The sequence below is a fragment of the Microcebus murinus genome, chromosome 10, assembly GCF_040939455.1.
Source record: "Microcebus murinus isolate Inina chromosome 10, M.murinus_Inina_mat1.0, whole genome shotgun sequence".
NCBI classification, from domain to species: Eukaryota; Metazoa; Chordata; class Mammalia; order Primates; family Cheirogaleidae; genus Microcebus; species Microcebus murinus.
Genome location: NC_134113.1, coordinates 22,019,336 through 22,046,272, shown reverse-complemented (window position 1 = coordinate 22,046,272; position 26,937 = coordinate 22,019,336). Strand labels below are relative to the sequence as shown.

At 35.9% G+C, this 26,937-nt stretch overlaps 1 protein-coding gene across 4 annotated transcripts in view; it reads left to right on the top strand.

Moving 5' to 3' along the window:
* The first annotated feature begins 563 nt into the window (after positions 1-563).
* The window catches only part of TMPO (thymopoietin), a 45,614-nt gene continuing 19,240 nt past the window's right edge, over positions 564-26,937 (top strand). Inside the window, exons 1-8 of one of the 4 annotated variants that reach the window (XM_012787652.3) lie at positions 1,718-2,281; positions 11,070-11,196; positions 12,967-13,125; positions 18,807-18,904; positions 24,010-24,129; positions 24,229-24,324; positions 24,752-24,862; positions 26,196-26,284. In XM_012787652.3, the coding sequence (XP_012643106.1) occupies positions 2,003-2,281; positions 11,070-11,196; positions 12,967-13,125; positions 18,807-18,904; positions 24,010-24,129; positions 24,229-24,324; positions 24,752-24,862; positions 26,196-26,284 (1,079 nt within the window). In that variant the 5' untranslated portion in view covers positions 1,718-2,002. Of the gene's footprint in view, positions 2,282-11,069; positions 11,197-12,966; positions 13,126-14,069; positions 16,872-18,806; positions 18,905-24,009; positions 24,130-24,228; positions 24,325-24,751; positions 24,863-26,195; positions 26,285-26,937 lie in introns of those variants that run through there. The other 3 variants (XM_076007872.1, XM_012787655.3, XM_012787651.3) reach the window with 3 other exon arrangements.

Sequence of the window (26,937 nt, the reverse complement as noted above, 5' to 3'; positions counted from 1 at the left end):
CAGAGATAGAGCTCAGGACTTGTTGCTCTCCCCATTGTAATTTGAGTCTATACTGGAAGAAATCATTGACCTGTGTGTGGTACACACATTGCAGACTGTGGTTATTCCACATGCATTACATTTGCTAGGGTTACCAGTCACTGCAAATCATGGTCCTTTGCCTCTCAGCTCAGTTTCCCTTCTGAAGATAAACACGTGCCTATTGCCCAAGGAAGCTGTGGGGGCAAAAAATGAGCAACTTTTACAAGGCATCATGAAAATCTACAAAACAACTTGCTACTTAAAACACAATTTCTAATTTGCATTACTGACCTTAATACTATTTGCTTAAAAATATATGTGAATACTGAGATTTTTAGAAAGGAATTAAAATTGCCTCTAGAAAAATAATTTTACTAAAAGAAATAGCATCTCCTCAATCTGAACATAATGGCTTAAACCACAGAAAATATTTTTAGTGTGTTTGCCTTAAATTTAGTCTAACTTACACAATAATGTGGAAATCAGGTAAACATTTAAAAAAAACCATTTTTTAATTTTTTTTTATTTTATTTATTTATTTTTTTCATACTATTTCTGGACTGAAAAACCATTTTTTTAAAGCAGCTTCTAAAGCATAGCTTGGAGCCCAGAATCTTGGGAAATGATTAAGAGACCCTATGTCAGAGATCAGCTTCTTTCTAGGAAAACGTATCTTGAAACATATATTCATAAAAAATACAATCCTGGTCATCAATGGTACTTGTTTTCAGGAAGACTTTTAATTGTAGCAAATTTCTGAGAATCTACCAGGTTTTAATTTGGATCAGTAATATGGGTTTGATTAGCGTTCTTGGCCTAATTATAGGTCACTAGGTTACCTCTTGGATTAAAATCGAGTATGCACCTTCTCGGTTAGGTTGGCCATTAACGGGTTCCTTAAAGGTTCCATTTCAGTTTGTTAGGTTATCAAACGTTAGGCTCGATTAAGTTACGGTAAGATACTTATAGGTGGGGAAACCTAACCCAAAGACGGCTTTCAACGAAAATTCTCGCATGGATTTGTCTTGAGTCACAACTGTTCAAATGAAACTTAGAAATGCCCCAGCCTTTTACCTTAAGAAGCGAATAACAATACAATTTTGTTCCTAATTCAAGGATAATCTAAAGTGCCCAGTAGTAGAAGTCTGGCTTTTCCTGAATTTCAGGAACAAAAGAAGCGTTCCCGAGCTGAGAGCGGTGGGGGTGGGGGGCGGATTGAACTCCCTGCCCTCCCTCGCCCCCGCAAGTAAATCAAGGAGCATGAGTGCCTGCAGACGTGCCTCGCTTCTTTCCTTCCCCCTCAGGGGCAGCGCTTGGGGAAGGCGAGGCTGCAGCTTCTCTCCTTCGGTGGGTCAGTGTCCCGGGAGGAAGAAAGGCCCAGCCAAGGATCCTGGCAGCTGGCGTGGAATTCGGCCCGTTCGACCCCAGAGAGGAAGGCTGCTTCTTAAGCAGGGAGGAGAGGAAACGGCGCCCGAAAGCCATACGACCTGTCCTTTATCAGCGTCTGAGGGGAAGGGTGGAGGAAATGAAAACAGAACCGGACCGGGTGCCTCGGCTCCCGCCCGAGCCGCTTTTAAACTGCGTTTCCACCACCTCTCGCTCGGCGCCGCGGCTAATGGAACCCGCGCGAGCCAGCCCGCCAATCACCGTCGCGCTTCCTCACGCCGCCCGCCAATGGCGGCGCGCGTTCTTGGGGCGTGGGCGAAGCAGGCTGTTCGCCTCCTGCCTGTAGTGTGTGGGCTGGGGTTGGTGCGGGCTTCTAGCTTGGCCGCACTTGGTCCGTAGTTGCGCTCCGGGGGCTTTTGTGTCCGGGGCTGGGTTTGCTTTGTGTCCGGGAGTTTCTGCCCTGCTCCGCGGCGTCCGTCCCGCGCAGGAGGCGAGAGGCTCGGAGGCGGCCGTGCGGCCCCCGGCCAGGAGCTAGCGCGCCGGCGTGAGCGGCGGTTGTGAAGGCTGCGGGGAAGGAGATTCGCAGTTCCCCGAGATGCCGGAGTTCCTGGAAGACCCCTCGGTCCTGACGAAAGACAAGTTGAAGAGTGAGTTGGTCGCCAACAATGTGACGCTCCCGGCCGGGGAGCAGCGCAAAGACGTGTACGTACAGCTCTACCTGCAGCACCTGACGGCGCGCAACCGGCCGCCGCTCGCCGCGGGCGCCAACAGCAAGGGGCCGCCGGACTTCTCCAGTGACGAGGAGCGCGAACCCACCCCAGTCCTCGGCTCCGGGGCCGCCGCCGCGGGCCGCAGTCGAGCCGCCGTTGGCAGGGTAAGGACGCCGGGCCGGGGCCACAAAGGCGGGCGCTTGGCGGTTGCGGTGCGCGCTCGCCCCCCGCCGCAGCCCCTCCCTCCCGGGCGCCGCGTCGCCAAGCTCCCCGGCCGCTGGGAGCCGGCCCTGGAGGGGAGGGCGCGGGGGAGGGGGCCCGCGTCTTTTGACGTTGCGTGTCCGGGAGGTGTGAAGTTGCGTTTGCGGTGTCTATGTTGCGCGCAGGTGTGGGCTGCGCGCGTGACTCGGGGCTCCCGGCCCGCCGACCTCCTGGAGTGGGCACGTAGGGACTTCCGTGTCCTTTTCGGAAGCCTCGGGAGGGTGCTCTAAAATGCTATAGGTTAAGTTTGAGCGTTTTCCCGCTTTATTAACTGAAATGTTTTGCCGCAGAGTGTCAGAGCGCTCCCTGGAGGGCAATTTGTGACATACCGATTTCTAACCAAAGTTTGAAATAAGGATATTCCCGCCTTTTTATATTTTTGCATATGGAGGGCTTTTTGAACCGTTTATATTTTCTTGTTTGTTTTAATCTTTTCCCAGCAACAGACCATCTTTTGGCGGGACTGCTTCACTCTAAAATGAGCATTTTAAAATACACTTTTATTCCCCTGGACTGTTCAGCAGGAAAAGAAGTGAAAATAATTTTAAGCGCTTATCATAGACAAATATTTAAAAATTACTAAGAGTTTGAATTGGAGTCTCCCCGCCCCCAATTTGCCAAATTTTGTTTGAGGACAGGAAAGACTTCGGATTCAGGGAAGATATTTCATGATATTCTGGTGTATTAGTATTGCAATTTGAAATGTTTGATCTCAGTTAAATCTCAGATCACCTCCACCAAATGCATATTTTGTTTGAGAAGAGTTTGCTTTCTGTTCTCTTTATTTTTATGTGCTGTTTTGTTGGTTACATGTGCCTGCCTAGTTACTGAACTTTAAATCATAATAGAATGAAGCTAAAACTATTGATTGGTGTAACTTAAAATGCATTGTAAGGCACAATGAACGTGGTGTTTGGAGTTGTTACTGCTGGTTACTAGCATCACTCAGAATTATTGCGTCTTTCAAAGTTTACAACACTCTTATGTTGTTTAATTTTAAAATACATATCTAATATGTTTTCCTGGCTACTCAGGCAGAAATGAAAGACATGTTATTGATGTCTGAATTTAATTGAAAATCTTAGTCTGAGCTTTAGAGAAATTGAAAGTCTTACAAATTACAAATGTTTTAAGTAAGTGTCTGGCACAGAGTAGTGCCAAAGAAAAATGTATTCAGTAATATAAGACCAGTAACACTTTTTTGTTTCTCATGTCTTGTTTTTGTGGATTTGAAGAAAGCCACTTTACCATTCTGTAATAAACAGAAATTTGCTTTTGAAGTAAGGCATATCTCTTATCCATTATCCCCCACCCACTCTGAAAAAGAAGGTAGTATTCACATTATTTCAGTAAAGATTTGTTTGAAAATGGAATATTTTTAATTAAAATCAGCACATTTAAAAACAAACAGTTCTTCTATATAATCCTGTGTTGGTCTTCTGTGCAAATGTATTAAACCATGACTTTTTTTGTTGTATTGTAATATGACTATTGATTCTTATTTTGGTGTTGGTTCCTTTTTGACAAAAACAGCCATCTCAGTTTTGATGTTTTTCCTTTACTATGCAAAAGAGAGTTCATGTCCCCATCTTACCCAGTGGTCTTTCAGGGGTAAGAAGACCTAAATGGCTAGTCACTGTGGCTCACACTTGTAATCCCAGCACTCCTGGAGGCTGAGGCAGGAGGATGGCTTGAGGCCAGGAGTTTGAAACCAGCTTGGGCAATACAGCAAGACCCTGTTTCTTAAAAATTTTTTAAAAATTAACTAAGTGCAGTGGTGAGTGCCTATAGTTCCAACTAATCTGGAGGCTGAGTTGGAAGGATTGCTTGAGCCCAGGAGTTGGAGGCTGCAGTGTGCTATATGATCTGTGCCATTGCACTCCAGCCTATGGGACTGAGCCAGATCCTGTCTCACTAAAAGTAAAGAATGTTATTCAAGTTGCTCAGCACAGGCTTGTTGCGGTGGCTCACGCCTGTAATCCTAGCACTCCTGGAGGCCTAGGCGGGTGGATTGCTCGAGGTCAGGAGTTCAAAACAAGTTGCTCAGCACCGTGAAAATAAATCTTGGAGGAAAGGAATTAACATTTGTTTGAGAGTACCTACTATGTCGATTGGCATGCTAAGCCCTTTATAGCTCATTTTAATGTTTTCATCCATATAGAGAATAACTTTCATAATCATGGATTTAAATGTTTTCTCTACCTTGAGTATTTAAAACCGAAAAATGTTTATTTACCCCTGGCTGGGCTCGATGGTACCAAGAAATTGAAAAAGTTAATAATGATAGTAGTGTCATTTTCTATTTTAAAGTACATTAAGTAAAAGCAAGTTATATAATAATATAACTTAGGAGTCTGATAGGTGTTTTTATCAGGTGTAGGATAAAGTAATTTGAATTCACAGGAAAGAACCTTAGGACATTTATGATATACAGAAAATTATTCATGTCAAATTCCTTTTATATATACTATATGTTTTAGTCATTTTTTAGCTCCATATAAAATAACAGCGTAGGGTCACATTTCTTAAAGAAATGTGAGAAAGCCAGATCACGTTTGAGAGTTGCAGATAAGACAGATTTTTCAGTGGTGACTTTTTAACATTTTACATTTTCAAAAAATATATATTTTTTTTTTAGAGACAGTTCCTGACTCTGCTGCCCAGGCTCAGTATAGTGGCATGGTAATAGCTTACTGTAACCTCTAACTCCTGGGCTCAGGCAATCCTCCTGCCTCAGGCTCCCAACTTGCTGCCATTACAGGCATGAGCCACCATGCTTCGCTGAGAAATATTTTCAAAGGAGAAATTGTTTCATTTCAGCCATGACAGTAGTCTCGTTTCTTAGATTCACTGGGTGTGATATAGCAAAAAAATTTCTTTGTTAAAAAGTTTATTTTTGTTTTGTTTTCTTCTAAGCCTTTTATGCACCTAGATGATACTAGTGTTTTTAGATATTGAAATTATGTAGATTGTGGACACAAAAATAAACATTTTCAGAGTTGGCCTTTTTTGTTCTAAATTGCAGACTATGAAGGTGTAGCTGTTTGGGATCTAGTGGAACATAGCATTCTTGAATGGTCTGGTCTGGTGAATTATGCATTCTTAACAGGAAATGTTTAAAGACTTGGAAAAGAGCAGTTAAAAGTATGCTAGCTGCAGCAAATGTTGATTAAATCACAAATTGACCACCATGCTATATAGTAAGGTGTTAAGTGTTCAGACTTCTAAATTAGACAGTTGCAGATTCAAATTCCAGGTGTGTCACTTATTCATATGACTTTGAACAGTGAACATTGCTTCTCAAATTCTCCATTTTCACCTAAAATAAAGGAAAAATCTAATAGCTACTTTATCAGATTGAGGATTACAGGTGGTTGCATATGTGAAGTGTCTAGTGTTCAGTAATTGATACCTATTATAACATGATCTCTGAATATTTTTGTCTTTATTTAATGCCAGAAAAATACAATACAAAGTTATTAAAATATAGTTTTCAAAAAAGGGTAAGATAAGTATGTGAAAGTGATGTATAAAATCTGTTCACTTGTAGGATAGTATGAAGATTCCTGAGTTAGCCACATGCAGCCTTAGACCACAGTTTCCTCACTTGTAAAATGAGGCTGTTTGTATCTTTATAGATTTTTAGGATTCTATAAGTTAATCCAAAGGTGCTTAGAACACAACTCAATGCATAATAAGTACTTATTTTAATCTATTTTATAATATTGTTGTAGTTCATTCTCTTTGCTACTAGAGGAAGAGATTGAAGAAATTAAAGTAGTTCATAGATGTTATCACAGAGCTGTTGGATTTTTTGAAACTTGGAAAAGACCTTAGAGATCATTGGGTAGCTGGGAAGAAACTGGACAACAGTTCCTGGTAGGTAGAACGTACTTGATATTTTTGAATGAAACTCTTAAGATTAAGTGATTTATTTAAAGGAACAAAGTTTTCTGGAGGCAGAATTGAGTGCAACTTGTGGTTTCTTCCTGATTGAAACTGCTAGCTTGCTAATCACCATAGAACACACTACTTATCTTATAATTTTTATTCTCATTAAATTTGATACTTATAAAATGGCATAACTTCTGAAACTTTTCTCCCCACAGATAAAAAAAAATCTCGGGTAGCCTGTTTTGAACTTTTGCTCTATTTGACTTACCTTATGCAAATTTATTGGCATAAAGTTATTTAAGATTACCTTGTTCAGCTGAAGTTTTTCATTATGTTTTAAAAAATGTAAGGGAGCTGGTTTCCTACTTCAATTTGATAAACCTATGTTATTTCTAATAAGAAATGGACTTTCAAAAATAAATGACTTTTTTCTTCCCCACATTGTACTTTATTTATTTGATAAAACATTTATCAGGTGCCAATCCTGTGTCAGTTACTATTTTTAGAAACTTTTAGATGTTTGATATAAAAATATGAGTATAATAGTGATCCTACTTTTTACTGCCTGCTTAAATGATGCATCCAAATTCCCCTGAGCTGCACCTTAAAAATACACATTCTCAGGCTCAAGATTATGAATCAGAATGGGGTAAGACCTTTTAAATTAGAGATAACTTGTAAAAGAGTTAAGGTATTCATAACCTTAACTTGAAAAAGTTAATATTTATTGATAGTCAAAAGTAGCATCATTTTCTATTTTAAAGTATGTTACGTAAAACTGAGTTATTGGGACTTGGGGACTATCATTGCTCAGGGGGGAGATAAAACATGTACTATAGTTATAACTATTAGTAATAAAAAGCAGGTGGAACATGTGGAATGCCAAAGAAAGATTTCTTGCAAACTGTTGCAGGAAGTTAGAATGCCCGGATGTTTTACTTAATAGTAAATTTTTTTTAATGGCTTGGGTTTTTGTCATTAGGATGATAGTAAAATTTAAACGTTCTTATGGTGGGAAGGATTATCTACAAGTAATTTGAACCTTATTGATTGTTTATTATTTAAAATATTTGCATTATATAATGGAGTTCTTCTCCCTTACCTGACTGCAGTTTTTGGGAAATTTGAGTATGTCTCATAACACAGGATTAGGTCTATTTGATTAAAATAAACATTTTCTCTAAAGAATTCAAGTCTTTAAATAAGAACTGTCAGATTCTAGTCAATTATTTTGACATAATGGTGTGGGTTGCTTCAAGACTCAAGCCTTGTAATTCTAGATCAGTGCAATATATGTGTATTAAAGTCTTCTGAAAGTACCCTCGCTATAACTTCATAGCCATTGTTTTAAAGATTTCTCTTGAATGGACATCAAATTTTTATTTGTTAAAAACATAGAAATTCTAGTACATGGCTAAATAATGCCTGATTTTGTTCCCTCTAGCATTACTGGAAAGTAAACAATCAGTACAACTTCATACTTTTAGCCATTTTTCATAAATTTTACTTTGATGTTTGTGGCTATTTAAACAGCCATTTTTTTGTTTAGTGCTCTGATGCTTTCAGGGCATTTGTAAGGCTACTTGCCACAACCTTAAAACATACCCATACTTTTGCTTCCTTTGCATGTTTAACCGTGGAAATTTATATAATTTTTTTCAGTAACTACTGCTATTGCTTCATTTAAAAACTTAAAATTTCTCTCCAAGTTTGTTCCCTGTTCTTTTGATTATTCTTAATGAAATGTTCATATAGAACTTAATCTAAGGGGACTAAAACTGTTGGAGACGATATGTAACCATGAAGTCTGTCAGGCTTCTTTCATGGATCATAAACTATTAGGTCATTAAATATGAAAAGTCTGATTTCAAATCAAAAGTTTAGTTTATTATATCTCCAACAAGAAGCAGTACAATTAATCAGAGTATATATTGACACCGTTCTGCCATTTTAATGGTAGCTTGTTTATGCCAGCAGCAAAAGAAGCCTGGAGAGCTAGTGGCAATGAAATTTTCCATAGCTTGTTCAGAATTGAAGTGGTGCAAAGCCTGGAAGTAGTAGTGGTAGTCAGTTGGTGCAAGGTCTGGTGAATGCATTGGATGACAGAGAGTTTACAAGTCTAGCCTCTAGTTTGAGCCTCATTTTTTGTGCAACGTGTGGTTGAGCATTGTCTTGCAAGAGGATTGGCCTGTCTCTATTGACCAATCTCAGCTGCTTTATCACAAGCAGTCTCAGCATGTCATCCAGTTGGTTGAAGTAGATATCTGCTATAATTGATTGACCAAGTTTCATGAAGCTGTAGTGGATAATACCAACCGCAGGCCTGACTACCAGACAGACACCATTAAGTTTTTTTTAATGAATATTTGGTTTTAGACTGCGATTTCGGCACTTCATCTTTATCCAACCATTGTGCCAAATGCTTGCGATTGTCAACAAAAAATCCATTTTCATCATATGTAACAACAATACAGCATAGAAATGGTTCACCTTTATGTTGTGACAGCAAAGAAGGCAAGCTTCAAGACAAATTTAGCTTCTGATGTTCATTTAATTCAGGGGTCCTCACACTTTTTAAACGAGGCCAGTTCATTGTCCCTCAGACCATTGGAGGCCGTTGAGAGTGCGGCGCACATTCCACACATGTGCACTGTGGGCCCGGACTAGTCGGCTGCTAAGCAGGACAGGTAGTGGTGTCAAAAACACCCGGCGGCCGCATGTGGCCTGCGGGCTGTAGTTTGAGGATGCCTGATTTAATTCATGTAGTATGGTACCCATCTATCCAGCTCCTTACCTTGCCAGTTTGTTTCCAATGGTCCAATGTTGTTGGAGTAGTAATGTCAAATCTTGCTGCTAATTCACAGCGTAGGTTGAGATGGATTCGCTTCTACTACAGCTTTCAGCTCATTATCCACCTTGGTCTCAGAGGTCGCCCATGTGGCTCATTATTAAGATTAAAATCACCTGAACAGAACTTCTCAAACTATCCACATACTGTGTGTTCATTAGCCACATCCTTCCCAAACCCTTTGTTGATATTTCGAGCTATCTGTGCTGTAGTGGTTCTATGACGGTACCGATTTCATATTTGAAAACAACACAAATTTTTGACTTATCCATGGTTTCACAAAAATAGCTCTAAAAATTTTTGAAAGGTAAATCACAAGCCAAAAGGTACGTTTGAAAGACTGAAGATGTATCTTCACAATAAAAATAAAACAAGAAGTGTCAAAGTGAAAAGTCAGAGATTTCAGCAAACTTAGTATTTAAAGAAATTGGACATTTCATACTTAATAACCTCACACTAAGATAATTATGTTACAAAGAGAATACAGTTGTCCCTCCTATCCTTAGGGTGGGAATTGGTTCCAGGATCCCCCCTGGATACCAAACTCCACGATGCTCAAGTCCCTTATATAAAAAAGGTGTGATCTGCACACATCCTCCCTTATACTTTAAATCATCTCTGGATTTCTTTTTTTTTTTTTTTTTTTTAAAGCCAGTCAAATTTAGCAGTGGGGGGTTGTGGATTTCTTATAATACCTAATGCAATGTAAATACTGTGTAAATAGTTATTATATTGTATTTTTAAAATTTGTATTATTTTTAATATATTACCGTTTTGGTTTTTTTTTGTTTTTTTTTTTGAGACAGAGTCTCGCTTTGTTGTCCAGGCTAGAGTGAGTGCCGTGGCGTCAGCCTAGCTCACAGCAACCTCAAACTCCTGGGCTCGAGTGATCCTCCTGCCTCAGCCTCCCGAGTAGCTGGGACTTCAGGCATGCGCCACCATGCCCAGCTAATTTTTTATATATATATCAGTTGGCCAATTAATTTTTTTCTATTTATAGTAGAGATGGGGTCTCGCTCTTGCTCAGGCTGGTTTTGAACTCCTGACCTTGAGCAATCCGCCCGCCTCGGCCTCCCAAGAGCTAGGATTACAGGCGTGAGCATATTACCGGTTTTATTGGGTTTTTCCTCTTGAATATTTTTGATGACTATTTGGTTTTAGACCGTGTTTTGTGTTTTAGGCACTTCATCTTTATCCAACCATTGTGCTGAATGCTTGTGATTGTCAAGCTGTTGGTTGAATCCACAGATGTGGAACCCATGGATAATGGAGAGCCGACTGTATTCATTCATTTGAGCTTCTTTAAGTTTTCATGTGCTGTTTAATGGAAATCACTTTTATATATAACTAAGTATGAACCTTTGTGGTAAAGTCTTAACTTAAACTTTTTTTGGATTAATTTAAGCTTTTAAGGATTATCAACAGGTCAATAGTAAATCGTGTTCACAATCTGGATGAAAATTTTAAAACCCAGTCTGGCTTCTCTTTGCAACTTTCATGCTAATCTGTCTCCATTGCTATCAGGAGTTATATGCTGTAAGAAATACAGTATAACTTTTGGTTGTTTAAAAGATAACAAGCATAGATTTTATTATAATACATATAATATTATCCAGAGTCAGTCAGCTTTAGTTTTTATTTACTTTTTTGAATTTTTGATGCCATCACTGCCTTTTTTAGATAGGTAATCCAAAATTGACTATTTTAATAATAATAGTGTCTTTAAAATTTCAGTTACATACTTGCCTGTTAGTTTTGTATAATTAAGTTGAACTTAGAAAATGTCCTCAAATAATGAGCTGCTTTTAATTGAACCAAATTGCTAAGGCCTAATATTACTGTAAATCAACTTGACGGTTAATTTGCATATTTATTGCATACTGACTGTTGTGTATCTAATAAGTGAACTTTTTAATTCATGTGAAAAGATAACTGAACTTTGTTTACAGAAAGCCACAAAGAAAACTGATAAACCCAGACTTGAAGATAAAGATGATCTAGATGTAACAGAGTTGACTAATGAAGATCTTCTGGATCAGCTTGTGAAATATGGAGTGAATCCTGGTCCTATTGTGGGTAAGTTGATGAAATTTCAAATACAGTATCTTTTCCTATGAAGCAAGACCCCAAATTGTTTTTTCCTCTTGCTTAGCAGTTAGAATTTGTGTTCTAAGGACTGGTCTGTCATTAATCATTTATATGCCCAGGACCTTAGTTTCTTTGGCTCTAAATGAGGGAAATAAAAATGGGAAGACTGAACTCTAGATAATCTCCAAAATTGTTGCTAAGATTGTTTTATATGGTGCTTGTACCACACTGCATGGTGAGACAGACACATGGGTCTTATATGACAATTGAGGAAAATCTGAGATAACCTAGTTAGCCAAATTCATCCAAATCAGTAAGTTAGTGACAAACTTGTTAATATAACTCAAGTTACTCAAGTACTAGCATAGTGCCTTTTTTTCAGTTATCATTAAAAGTACCTTTTAAAGGGCAGGTAGGAGGGAGGCGGGGTATATACATACATAATGAGTGAGATGTGCACCATCTGGGGGATGGTCATGATGGAGACTCAGACTTTTGGGGGGAGGGGGAAAATGGGCATTTATTGAAACCTTAAAATCTGTACCCCCATAATATGCCGAAATTAAAAAAAAAAAAAAGTACCTTTTAAAAAGTCCTGTCTTGATTGGAATTCAAGAATGATACCCAAAAGAACAAACTAAAATAAGAAAACTTGGAACTAAACAGACTGGATTTACGTCATTGGATTACTTTTAGGTGATGATGATTTTGTAAGGTTGATTATGGCTTAGTTTTGGAGGGCCGTGGCAATAACTTCAAGATGAGAAAATCCATTTTGATCTTCTGTGTTGTGTGAAATTATGAACACTGGAGATTTGGTGAGTTTTGCTGTAGGTATAGTTGCAAACAAGGATTTAGAATATTTTGTTTTAATTTATATACTGCTTCCAAATAGAGAATAATAAGCCTATTAATATAATTACCGAAAGATATATAATACTTTTTACATTTTTTTACTTAAAATTCCAAAAAAGAGACACTGAAAAATGTGTTTATATCAAAATACACTAAATTACATGTTGGTGTACCAGCTGTTCAACTCAATTAAGAGGCCTTATATAACATTTCTAGATACATGTTGTTTCTTAAAAAATGTCCATTGTCAATTTGTTCACCTTACAGAAATTAAGCAAAGATGCAGTTAGTGTAAAACAAAATAAAAGCTATTTTTTGTTTTAAACTGTTATTGATGTTGAAATGTATCAAGAATTTGTAATCAATTTTGCTTTGTAATTTCTATTTGTGATAATATTTTCTGTAAAAAGTTCCAGTTGTAAAGTTATTATATTTAAATGCAATTTGTAGAAATTTTCTTCTCCCCATTAACTGAATGGCTAATTATAGGCATATGATCTCTTGGAAGAGATTAATCATAGTTATTCTACAGAGGGGAATAATCTGTTTAAAATGATTTTTCTATTTAGGCAAGTACTGCTATTACATAGTAGTGGAGAAAATGTACAAGTCCAAGACTTTCAGTCAAAAAATAGTCATACATAGCTCTTCAGTAGATAATCTACAGGAAGGCCTATATCAATCTCATATGCATTCCATGCTATTAAAAGGAACATTGTTGAAATCACATATTAAAATCCCCAAATCCCTATTGTAGGAGAGTCCATTATATACTATTAATATTTTTAAACACCTGAGTTAAAAAAGGAAGAGGTGAAAGTAAGCTTAAAATGTTACTGCAGATAGTGTCTGAGCTGGACCGTAAATAATGTAAGTACTAAAACGAGTTCTGCCTTAATTCAGGAACAACCAGGAAGCTATATGAGAAAAAGCTGTTGAAACTTAGGGAACAAGGAACAGAATCAAGATCTTCTACTCCTCTGCCAACAATTTCTTCGTCAGCAGAAAATACAAGGCAGAATGGAAGTAATGATTCTGACAGATACAGTGACAACGAAGAAGGTAAAATTTAAAAAGATGATAATCAAGTACATGTAATTTTTTTCAGGCTCGTACAGTGACCGTGAAAAAGGTAAAATTTAAAACTATTGGTAAGATATATATAAAATTTTTGTTCATATCAGTAATCCTCAAAGTAATTTAAGTATTTTTTTTCTTGATAATTCTGAGAGACAAGTATAAATGTCCAATTTTTCTAAGAGAATAAAGTATTATAAGTAAAGGCAAAGTTCTACCTACTTATTCTTTGCCCATTATCACTTACTTCCACAGAAGCAACCACTATCATTAATTTGATATTTATCTTTCCAGTTCATTTTATATACTTTTACATATGCATCCATCTAATATGTGATATTGTTTTATACCTTTAAAAATCCATATACATAAAATGCTAAATCTTACCACTTGCTTTTCTTTACTCCATGTTATATTTTTGAGATTTAATTTTACTGGTGTATTATATGTTTATTCCTCATTATAGATACATAGTCATAACATTTGAATATGGCATATTTTCTTTATTCTCAATTGATAAACATTTAAATTATTTACTTTTTTTGCTAAATAATCTGATTTCAAGACAACTTTAAAGCAGATGTTTGGGCCATATTTTTAGTAACACTATACTATAAAAACTTGACCATGATATTTTTGAGACTAGTACATGAAATGTTCTTTTAAAAATTCTTATAAGTACAACTTGATATTTATAAACTTTTAGTTCATATTACTTGTTTGGTAATATTGTGATTATTTAATTTGACCCAAATTGTTTATAGTGCCATAAGCATTGCCTACCAGGGCACAGTCTGCCAAATTGGTTGTTCAGAATATGAAATATAGAGTCTTTTCCTTCAACAGCACTATTTTAGCAAAGAGGCAGAGAATAAAATCAGCTCAAACATGAGTAATGCTTAAACTTCCTGCCTCTTTTGCCTCTACAGGAAAGAAGAAAGAACACAAGAAAGTGAAGTCCACTAGGGATTTTGTTCCTTTTTCTGAACTTCCAACTACTCCCTATGGTGGATTTTTTCAGGGTATTTCTTTTCCTGAAATCTCCACCCGTCCTCCTTTGGGCAGTACTGAACTACAGGCAGCTAAGAAAATACACACTTCTAAGGGAGACCTACCTAGGGAGCCTCTTACTGCCACAAAGTTGCCTGGCAGGAGACAGTTGCAGAAATTAGCCTCTGGAGGGAATTTGTTTATTTCCTCCAAACCTAGCCATGATAGGTGTTTAGAGAAAAGTTCTTCGTCATCTTCTCAGCATGAACTCACTGCCATGTTGGTCTCTACTGCAGCTTCTCCTTCACTGATTAAAGAAACCACCACTACTTGCTATAAAGACATAGTAGAAAATATTTACAGTGGAGAGAAAAGTGGAATTCAACCATTATGTCCTGAGAGATCCCATATTGCAGATCAGTCGATTCTCTCCAGTGAAAGGAAAGGACTAGAAGAGTCTGAGAGATCACAACAAATTTCTCCACCACTTGCTCAGGCAATCAGAGATTATGTCAATTCTCTGTTGGTCCAGGGTGGGTTAGGTAGTTTGCCTGGGACTTCTAACTCTGTACCCCCACTGGATATAGAAAACATATGCAAGAGAATTGATCAATCTAAGTGTCAAGAAACTGAATCCCTGTCTCCTCCACAGAAATTCCGTAGACTCAAAGAGAAGTCAGTAGAGGAAGGGGATTCCGGTTCCTCTATGGTGTTTCAGAATATACCTGGATCTGAACTGATGTCTTTTGCCAAAAGTGTTGTCTCGCACTCACTGACTACCTTAGGTATAGAAATGTCTAAGCAATCACAGCATGGTAAACTAGATGCCTCAGAACTATCTTTTCCCTTCCATGAATCTGTTTTAAAAGTAATTGAAGAGCAGTGGCAGCAAATTGACAGGCAAGTGCCTTCATTGGCACACAAGTATCCAATTTCTTCCAGAGAGGCAACACAGATATTGTCAGTTCCAGAAGTAGATGATGAAATTTTAGGATTGATTTCTGAAGCCACTCCACCAGCAGGTATTCAGGCAGCCTCCACTGAGTCTTGTGATAAACAGTTGGACTTAGCACTCTGTAGAGCATATGAAGCTGCAGCATCAGCATTGCAGATTGCAACCCACACAGCCTTTGTAGCTAAAGCTATGCAGGCAGACATTAGTCAGGCTGCACAAATTCTTAGCTCAGATCCTAGTCGTATGTACCAGGCACTTGGAATTCTGAGCAAAACATACGACGCAGCCTCATATATTTGTGAAGCTGCATTTGATGAAGTGAAGTTGGCTGCCTATACCATGGGAAATTCCACTGTAGGTCGCCGACATCTTTGGTTGAAGGATTGCAAAATTAATTCAGCTTCTAAGAATAAGCTGGCCATTACATCTTTTAAAGGTGGAATGTTATTTGGAGGAGAAGTGTATAAAGTAATTAAAAAGCGTGGAAATAAACACTAAGTAAGGAGCAAAGACATCTATCTTATCGTTGATATGGGAAACTTAGGAACTTTTCTAGGAATTTTTATGCCAAAATTTTCTTTTCTGTTAAGGTCTTTGGTTTCCAGTTGAGGCTAATTTCAAGATGTTATATTTCTACCCATCAAATTACTGTATAAAAGTAATTGCCTATATAGAACTGCCTTTTTTATTTTTTTAAGATTTGCACAGATAGAAAGCCTGTTACAATGTAAAACTTTCTAGATCACATATTTGCCTCTAATTAGTTTGCTATTTTCTATTTTACTTATGCTTTGACAATTCTTCAAAACTAAGAAAATTCCAATAACTAGAATATAAGAAGAGTCTTTACTGTTGTTTAATAGCATGATGTGCATTCTCCTTTATATCTAGGACAAAATAAAACACTTTGTTGCACATTGAAAACAATTATTTTTTTCTTTTTGATACTTCTAAGTATCTTTTCACTTTCTAGAACTTGTCCACGTTTTTGTTCCTATTTTCTTACTTTTGTTACTATGTTTGCAACATCATTCATAATCTATACCAATGCGACTCACAGTGCCAGTCCACAAACTGTTACTGATTCAGAGACAAGATGAGCAAACGAGAATTTACATCTAGTGACACTTTTTATTTTTTAGTAAAATTTTAGTAATAGCAGTAGCTATATAATGTATTGGTTTACATTCTGATGCAAGTCACTCATTTCTTTGTGGTCTGGTAACAAACAGTTTATGGGCCAGTACTAATCCATGAGAAACACTTCTTTAGGTCATAATAGATACTCTGGTATAGGGCATACTCACCATAACTCTATTTTGTCATATGAACTAGACACTAGAAAAATGAGGCCTTTTTAAAATAACATTTTTCTTTCAAGATATGTTGTATTTCATGGACATTAGGCTTAATCTAGACTCTAAAGCAAATTTAAATTAAAAAAAAACCATAAGAAATTATATTCCAGTATCTGTGTGTCTGTATAAAGAAGTTTATTGTCCTTTTTTCACTTCTATGATTGTAAGATGAGAGAGTAACTTACCTAGTAGAGGCATTGTGGTAAATAGTAATCTTAAATATAACAAAATATGGTCCTTGGGTACTTCTAGCTATTACCATATTCTTAGACTACACATGTCCATCTTTGCAACTTTCTAAGAGTAATTTTGTTATTTGTCTTTTGAAATGTACATGTATACATGTACCTACTAAGTGCTGTGTGATTTTTTTAAAATGTATTACTGTAGAATGCTTCTGCAAATTCAATAAAGTTCTTAAATTTGAACATTTTTGTGTGGTCTCCAGAAACATGTTGTATGTGTCTTTTATTCTTGGAGTTGCAACAAGATAAACAGTTGTGGATGAACATCCCTTTTCCATTTCATCATTGAAACTCACTTGACATTTCTAATTGAAAATATTTTGACTATTATCATAAGATTTTTCTTCTATTTGAGGACCATGTTTTTATTGGCTGTTGGAATCTAAATTTGTAAGAGGAATTAATCTGCAACCTTACACCATATTTGTCCAATTTCTGCTAAACTAGTGGATTTTTTACTTGGTTCTTGCTAATTTTTAGAGTCTGAGTTAACAGAGCATAAAAATAGATTTTATATTGCTAGGCTGTATCAATCATAGATATATTTGTTGATAGATCCATTAATGGAAGTGTTGGGAAAGATGGGAGGTGGAGTTGATAGCTTAATCCTAAATAAAGCTTGAACTGTTTGAACTAACTTGGTAAAAATCACTGTTCTTTTTTGGGAAATTTGCATGTAGTTTTTGAACTGACCAGTATTACACTGGAAAATTAGCAAGACACATAGCTGTCTTGACCACATTTTAGTACAGCTATGTTGAGTTCATGGGAAACTAAGCTTAGTTTAAAAATTTTCTCCATTCCTGCCTCTTTGGTAAGAAAGTAATTAAAGTTAAATTTTTTTTTTAATTAATTTTTTCTCTCGCGAGGCTTTGTTTTAATTATAAAGTTAAATTTTTGTTAGTAGAAGTTAACAACTGATTTTACTAATTTTAGTATATTATGATAAATGGCCACAAAAAGGGAGAAGTTAACTAAAATTTATCAGTTTTTTTTATTTTTAGAGACAAGAGTCTAGCTCTGCCTCACAGGCTAGAGTGCAGTGTGCAATCATAGCGCACTGCAACCTCAAACTCCTGGACTGAAGTGATCCTCCTGCCTCAGACTCTGGAGTAGCTGGGACTTTAGGCATGCACCATTATGCCTAGATCATTATTTTTTGTAGAGATGGGATCTACTATGTTGCCTGGGTTGGTCTCGAACTCCTGGCTTCAAGCGATCCTCCCACCTTGGGCCCGCAAAGTGCTGGGATTATAGGCATGAGCCTCTGTGCCTAGCCTATAATATCAGTCTTTTTTAAAATTTAGATTTTCAAGTGGTGATAAAATCAAGACCAGGGGAAGTCTGCTAAGAAAATATGTATCTTTGAGTTGTTTGGTTAATAACTGTCATGATAAGTCAAATAATACAGAAGTATTGGCTTCTCTCCAAAGAAATGCTATTTTCATTATGGGAAAGAAAAGTGATCTGTGATTGGTTATATTTTTCTGTGAACAAGATTCCTCATTACCTCAGTTGTCCCCAGGTTTTTGTAACTGCATCAAAAAAGAAAGGAGGGAGACTTAGTATTAAAGTACTTATTAATGGCATTGGCAGTTATCATTTTATTTGTTATTAAAGGCTGATACCGTATATGTTTTTTTCTCTCCTAAAATTTCCTGTAGCTTTTTCCCTTTCCTGTTCCAAGTTTCAATTTAATAAGCTAACCTTTGCAATACAGTAATAGAGTACTATATGGACAAAACAGTGTATACACAACTGTGTGTTTTAATTGTGCTTTTTCCACATCTAAATTGATTTTTAGTGAAAAGTTTCCATGGGAGCATTTTTAATTCACTTTATGTTTGATGCTGTTAGTCCCAGAAAAAGGAGAGGAGAATTAATAAGAAGTGGTCAGATTAAAGAGTAAGGGAGATTTAAAAACAATTGAATAAAATAATGAGAAAAGAAAGTTTTTAAGACACTGTGGTTAAACAATTTTGGTCTATTGCGGGATTACCAGTAGACAAACTTGTTTTACCTATTTGCCTAAAACCAGGGTTCCAAAGTAATATTAGGATAACATCATAGTTTATTGTATGTTTCAGAGAGTAATGATTTCTTCGATGTTATTTCCAGACTCTAAAATAGAGCTCAAGCTTGAGAAGAGAGAACCACTAAAGGGCAGAGCAAAGACTCCAGTAACACTCAAGCAAAGAAGAGTTGAGCACAATCAGGTATCTAGTTTTGTGATCACCGTGTACAGGGATATGTAATATCTTGACAACACTAATCTGTCTTGTGTTTTAGCCTTTGTTTAATGGTTGACAACCAGATTCCAGCACACTCAATAAACTTAATTCATTTAGTTAAATGGGATTCGAAATCTGAACTGTGGGTTTTGTCAGTAGTGTAGTCTGCTTACTACAAAAGCAAGCGTTTAATAAATGTCTCATTTGTGTTTGATTCTGTGCTAAGTGTAGTTCAAAGCCAGTTATACTGCTTTTTGAGAGAAATTTTTAAAACGTGGAAATGCCTAACCACTTCTGATACAATTTCTTTAAAAGGCAGAGGAAGTTTTTGTGTTTTTGTCTCTAGATTTCTGACTTTGCTTTAATTTTTGCCTGTCTTGTCTTCTGTGGCTTTTCCCTAAACTCTGATGCTAATCTGGTCCTGAGACTACACTGTTTCCTTTCCTTATTCTAGATGAAAATTTGTCTTTTTTTATTATAGGAGAGGCAAGATACAATTTTTTAAAAGGAAAATAAGCATAGGCGTAAATTAGTTTACAAAGAACAAACCATTGGCTCTAATGTAGCATTGATTTGGCTGACGTTTTACAAGATAGCTAGCTATCCCTAGAGTCGTTTTCCTTTCCTTTACTCTGTCTAGCTAGAAAATTTATCTAGTTGGTTACTTATCTTTTTCATCTCATGTTTGTTATTTTAAAATCATAAATCTTTAGAGGAAGTGTTCTTGATTTCTTAAGCTATTTCCCTCTCTTCATTTGATGTAGTTGATAAGTTGAATTTCAGAACTATTTGTTAGAAATGAGCATGGTGACTGGAGAACGTACAGAGCATTGAATGAATGATGAGTTTGTTTAAGAGAGAACCAAATACTGGAATAAATATTTTATTGCCATGTTGTTTGTTATTGCCAACAAAACACGAGAGGAGCATGCCACAGAAAAAGGAAATAACAGAGCAAGAGAAATTAGGAAAATCTGATGAAGGGCAATGGAGTAGACAAGCATGGAGAATTTCATTTCAGAGTATGAAGGCAGGATGATGTGCTATGCTAGCAAGCGCATGTGACTAATCAGATAGTAGGTTAAAAAGAGGAAGCGGAAATGGTATTAAAAATGGTTTAAAGGGTAGTAGTTTTGAGTTGGGGAATCTAAACTGGGGTAGAATAAAGTCAACAGAACTGTAGGTTTAGGAGATGGCAGGCAAAATTAGACAATGACCTTATTACAGAAAATTTAGGAAAGGGAAGAGAGGAACGACTCCCCAGTCACAGATGCTCAATAGTTATGAGTGTTTTACCAATTTAGTTTCTTCACCCACACCCTCTAGCTTTTTAAATTGCTTTTGGTTTTGTTGTTTTTGCCTTTTACTGGAGTATACTAAAGCAAATCCCTGACATATCACTTCACAAATTAAAATGTCAGTATGTTAGCATATATCTTTAAAAGATAAGAGCTGTTCAATCGACAGTGCTACTGTCACACCTAATAAAATTAATTCTTACATGTCTAATTCTTGTTCTGATTTCCCTAGTTTCAGAAATGTCTTGGTTGTTCAAATAAGGATCTAAAGAGAAAAGAGTCATTCAAATCAGGTTCCAAACAAGATCCACCTATCATATTTGATTTTGGGTTTTTTTCCTTAAGTTTGTAATAACTTTCTCTTTGCTCCATTTATTTGGTGAAGAAACTAGGTCATTACATCATTTCCCACATTATGGATTTGGCAATTTGCTTATGCCATTAACTTTGCTTTTATTTAAATTAAACTTAAATAGCCACATGTGGCTAGTGGCCTACCATATTATACAGCACAGAATCTAGAGAGTTGGTTAGATTTGGGTTCAGTATTCAGTTTGGCAAGAATGCTTCATGAATGATGCAGCCTTCTTATGGCATCATTTCAGGAGGCACAGGATGTCGTTTTGGTGATGCTAAAATTAATTAGTAATAGGTTCAGACGTCAAAAGGCTAATCCATCCATTATAAAGTTCCACATCAAATTAAAGTATCCTAGTTCCTTTAAAATGTGATCATACATTTTCTTAATGTTATGGCTTTTATATATTTGATTTATAGTCAACTGCAGTCATTGTTTTTTCATGTTCACATTGTGCCATCTTTAGTTAAATGGGAATTTCTAAGTTGGTTCTTGTATTTTTTTTATTTCGTTCTACACATTCCCCCCATTTTTCTTTGCTAATTTCTTGTTTTCTGACACTGTAAGGTGTTCTGGGCTCATGTAAAACTTTCTGCCTCATATCTGGAATTAGCCATTTTTCCAAGGAACCCTAATCCTTTTAATGGAAAAGTATTATTTGGAGTCTCTAACCCGGGTGCTAGAGTGTTCATTCCTACTGGGTTGTCACTGCTTTTAGGTCTTTTCAGTAAGCAGAGCTAGGTAAATCATGAATTCATGGTGGTATATTTCAAATTTATGGATATAGTCTATTTAAACTTTTGGGTTATACTTGTATCTCTTTTATGCTGAGTATCTTGGTTCTTCAAATGATGTTGTTACTTATGTAAGTATCACAACATATATATGTTTCAAAGTAATGCAGTGTTACTACTAACAATAAGGCTATTAAAATGCAGTTAGGGGAAATATTTTTTCTTGTCTTTCGGATATATCCCACTAGGATATAACGTCAAAATACTGTGCTTAAAATCATTTGAAAGAATTTCTTTATGTTATGAGGCCCCCAACTTAATGTACAGCTAGAGTTTTTTGTTTTCTAATACTGGAGTTCCTTTTTCTTTTTTAATTGTTGAGAATATATTTGTAGTTTTCTTTAGGCAAAATAAGGTGGAGTCAGAACTTTTATTTCTGTCCTTGTCCCTTCCATCTATAATCATTTTTACTTGGTTTTAGTTTATGTTGGTTCCTTTTTGAAAATAAAGAAACAAACAAATACACGGATTTTATATATGCTTCCTTTTGCATAAAAGGCAGCCAACTTTGCACAATTCCTTAATGTCCTCAGCTTAAACACACATCCCAGAGATCACTCCATATCAGAGTATATCCATCTTCCTCATAGCTTTGTACAGCTGCATTTTATGGATGTACTGTAATTTATTCAACCACTTTCCTTTTGGTGGATATTTGAGCTGAGTTCAGTTGTATGCTATTATAAATAATGCCAGGATGAACCAAACAGCCTTTTGCAGTTGTCATTTTATATTTTTGCCTGTCTATCTTGGGAAAGTCTACAAGTGAAATTGCTAGGTAATTTCACTAGATACTATGAACCATTTTTCATTCCCATCAGCAATATGTGAAAAGTAATGGAGGAGTATGATGCTGTTTTTTTAAAAACAGTATGAGTAACTATATATTGGTAATGTTTTACCTAAAATTACTATTTAGAATAAGGTGGCTCTTAATTATTTCAGAAGCTTTAAGAATTAATTATGCATAGGCCCTTCTAGAAGAGATTCTGATTTAATTGGTCTAAGGTTAGGGTTGGGGGCATTTGATACATTTTTTTTCCTTTTTTTCTTTAGCCCTGAGAATTGTCCTAGTAAGACATTTTTTAAAAGTGATACAGGGGGGGAAATGGGCATTTATTGAAACCTTAAAATCTGTACCCCCATAATATGCCAAAATAAAAAAAAATAAAAAATGTGTAAAAAATTAAAAAAAAAAAAAAAGTGATACAGAACCGCCAGTATCGAGAACCTCAGAATGTAAACATATTGTTCTCTTCAAATAGTCAGGAATATGACTATTAAAATGTATTTATTTGTGTATGTGATTTGTTTACAAATTTCTTTTGACTAATACTAATTTTGCATTCAGCAAATATTTCCTAATTGATAGCAGGATAAGGAACTCAGCTACTTAGATTGTGAGTAAAGCTCTTATAATGTAAGTTCCAAATACGGATAAATATAAAATCAGACATGAGGCTGTGTCTGTACCTTGTGGGGTTTTGGTAGTAATACTTCCAGCCAAATAAGTATATTTATTGGATGACTGCTCTTGTCACAAGATAAAAGTAAAAAGTAACTTTTTATATTTAGTAGACATTGACTTGGACATAAAACCATCAGTTATCTAGATAAAATATTGAAAGCAAAATTGACAACATAAGCATACTCATAATACTATAATACCAATCATTGATGGATATTCTCTAGTTACAAGAATTTAAAAGAATCATTTGGTAATTATGGCTTCAAAATTGAAAACTTTGTTTCTTTGAATGCAGAATCTCAGGTCCCATCTCAGAGCTACTGAATCAGAGTCTGCATTTAATAAAAGCTCCAGGTGATTGATAGGCATATTATAATTTGAGAAGCACTGGTCTAATGGGTTTCAAACTAGTATGTAAGAACTGTTAAACTTTTTTTAAATGAAAAATCAGCTCTCTGGGGGAGAAAGTGAATCTGGGGGCTGGGAGATAACTGTTACCTTCTTGTCTGTTGTGAGTCTTGGGTAGCTTTGTGATTTGACAATGACATATTAGGCTTGCGTATTCATGAAAGGGTTTTTGTTGCTGCCTAATTTTGATTCTATTTCCAAGAAGATTTTGACACCTGGAAATTTTTCAGTTCAGAAAGCTATGTATAGATTATAATTTAAGTTGATTCTACTAAATAATTCTAACCACATGAAAAGAATGTTTAATCTATGCTAACAATTGTAAAAGTTTGTATTTTTGTTTTATAAGGAAATTGACTTGTTGTAACATGACTTTCTCTTAAGTCTTGCTTAGTCTGCTTTCTGTTTAGATAAAGAGATGCAGCTCCAATACTAGAGCCAAATAGCAAATAGCAAGTCAAAAAAGGAGCCAGTGATAACTGATGCACTTTCTTCCCCCTCACTTTATTATAATGTGTGAGCTACTATATCTGGACTCTTCAGTATATTTCTCCATCCTTCAAGTATATTCTGATGCCTAGGTATCTATTCAATCAGTATCTTTAGGAATATTTTGAGGATATAGCATTATTTGTTTGTTTTGTGCATTGTTTTTATATGCTGGCATTTGGAGATTTTTCATGGCTTCTCAGTGTGCTAATATGGCCATTATTAAGGTGTTTAATGTTAGAATATGACTTTTTAATGTGTTGATGCTTGAATAGAGCTATTCTCAAGTTGGAATAACTGAGACTGAATGGACAAGTGGATCTTCAAAAGGCGGACCTCTGCAGGCATTAACTAGGGAATCTACAAGAGGGTCGAGAAGAACTCCAAGGAAAAGGGTGATGCAAGGCTTATTGCTTAGAATTGGGTTTTCAGATTGGTAGGGTTTTAGTGATTATTTTATATTTATTGTTTTTGTTTTGTTTTCAACCTAACAGGTGGAAACTTCAGAACATTTTCGTATAGATGGTGCAGTAATTTCAGAGAGTACTCCCATAGCTGAAACTATAATGGCTTCAAGCAACGAAACTTTAGTAAATATTAAATATGTTTCATACACTATACAAGTGGTATTCTTTGTAAATTACCCTTTAATTGGAAATGGGGAGGTGGTAATTTTGGCAAATCTCAAATTTACATGTTTTTTAACATTTTAAACTGATTTTTCCCATATGGTTCTGAATTTTAGAATTTTTCTATATAGTCAATTTATATAAATAAATTTAGTTCATTGTACAAGAATCCTAAGTATTGTAAGGATACTTTTTGGTAAAATATTTGAAGAATGATAAGGATTCACATTAGAAGCTCTGAGTTATATTCATTTTTAGGCTGCTCTGTTGCCTAAATTTTTATTAAGGGAAAATTTCAAACATTACAGAAATAGAATATCTTTCTTTTCTTTTTAAATCTTTGTTATGTTTGGATAATTCTGAGTCTGAATAATTTGAATCTTGGCAGGTTGTCAATAGGGTGACTGGAAATTTCAAGCATGCAACTCCTATTCTGCCAATCACTGAATTCTCAGACATTCCCAGAAGAACACCAAAGAAACCATTGACAAGAGCTGAAGTAAATGAATACAATTTAGATCGATGCTATCATTGATCTTGTAAAGAGGAAATGGAGTGGGAGGGAGCAGCTTTTTTTATTGGGTGGTGTGTGTATATATGCATATATTTTAAAGACACACTTTTATTAGTGAAAATGGTAATTAATACAGTATGACATGCTAATACTATCCTCTTGCTACTGTGTGCCTCTTAAGTTCCAGTTTTCAAGGGAGTGGTCATTTCTATGCTGCTTGTAATGTATTCTGTTTGTCATGGATGCAAGTTTGAAAGTGCTGCTGGATTGTGAGGGGAGGCTACACTTTCATTTGTTGAAAGGTCAAATAATGCGACTTTCAAGTGATTTTGTGTGGTGCTTGAATTGGTTAACTCCTGTATAATTAAGCTTTAAAGTACTAACTGCATGGTGCATTATAATTTTAATGAATCTTTGCCAAAGGAGATGAAATATTTATTATTTTGATCTGGGCATAAGGGTAAACAGCAAAACAGTCAAGCTAAAAAATTATTTTATGCATTTTAAGTTGGGAACATTGCACTGACTTTATAGTTTAAAACATAGTATTATAAAATTTGTTAAAGGGCCATATTAATTGGCCATCTTATATTTGATCATTGATTTTATTACAGAATTCTTTTTTTATTTTTTTGAGACAGAGTCTCACTCTGTTGCTCTGGCTAGAGTGCCGTGGCGTCAGCCTAGCTCACAGCAACCTCTAACTCCTGGGCTCAAGCAATCCTACTGCCTCAGCCTTCCGAGTAGCTGGGACTACAGACATGCGCCACCATGCCCAGCTAATTTTTTCTATGTATTTTTAGTTGGCCAATTAATTTCTTTCTATTTTTAGTAGAGAATGGGGTCTCACTCTTGGTCAGGCTGGTTTCAAACTCCTGACCTTGAGGGATTTCACCCGCCTCTACCTCCCAGAGTGCTAGGATTACAGGCGTGAGCCACTGCGCCTGGCCACAGAATTCTTATACAAAGAAACAATCTAGTCTTAATGTTTTATTAGTATAAAACATGGAAAATCAGTGAGGAGATTTACACTGCCATATTAGGTTACTGAAATTTTTTTCTACTTATTTGAATGTGTGGCGATTCTTTCCCCTAATAATCATATTAAGATATCTTCATATGGAAGAAATTTGAAGAGAGCCTTGGAAGCATGTGGATTCCTAGATGATAATGAATTTAGAAATGGCAGTTGTTAAAAGCGAGGCTAGATTTAAAGACATTTTGTTCTCTAAAACTTCTATTTAAAATTATGTTTTAATTATTGCACATTTACTCTAAATTTTAACTTGCAATTGTTTGTTTGTTTGTTTCTTATTAGGTGGGAGAAAAAACAGAGGAAAGAAGAGTAGAAAGGGATATTCTTAAGGAAATGTTTCCCTATGAAGCATCTACACCAACAGGAATTAGGTACTCAGATACATTAACACAAGTTTTAGTGTATTCTACTAGGGAATCCTCATCACAAATATATTGTACCTCTCTTCTCAGAATTAAACTGTTCTTTTGGGAGCAGTTTAATTCCCCTAAGGCACCAGTGTTTTATATCCTTGAAAGTTGAATCAGTTTCAAAATTAACTTTGTCATGCTGAAGGATTGTAAATAAATCATTTACCTATTATTTAGTTCATAGTTTTAAATATAAATGAAATCTTAATAAGAGGGAAATAGTTTTTTCCTGAGTTTCTCTTTTCTGATTGAAAAGGCTGTATTTAGATTTCTGTTTGTTTCTTAACTGAAGGAATCACAACCTAAACTATCTTAAATTTTTCCTCTTTCCTCCTAAATATATTAGCTTTGAAAAGCCTTTAAGAAGGCAGGTTTAGTGAATATTACCAGTATTATCAATATTATTTTCTAATAAAAGATGCATCTAACTTTTAAAATGAAAAATGTATAGGCATTTTAAGTAGGTTGACTGACCTCACTGCTCTAAATGTGTCAATTTTCTACTGTTACCTCACGGAATGTGCTTGGACTTAGGAGTTGCAATGACATTTTGTTATTTATTTAAATCATGACTTTATCTAAAATTATTTTTCTCTCCCTCCTTTACTCCCAAC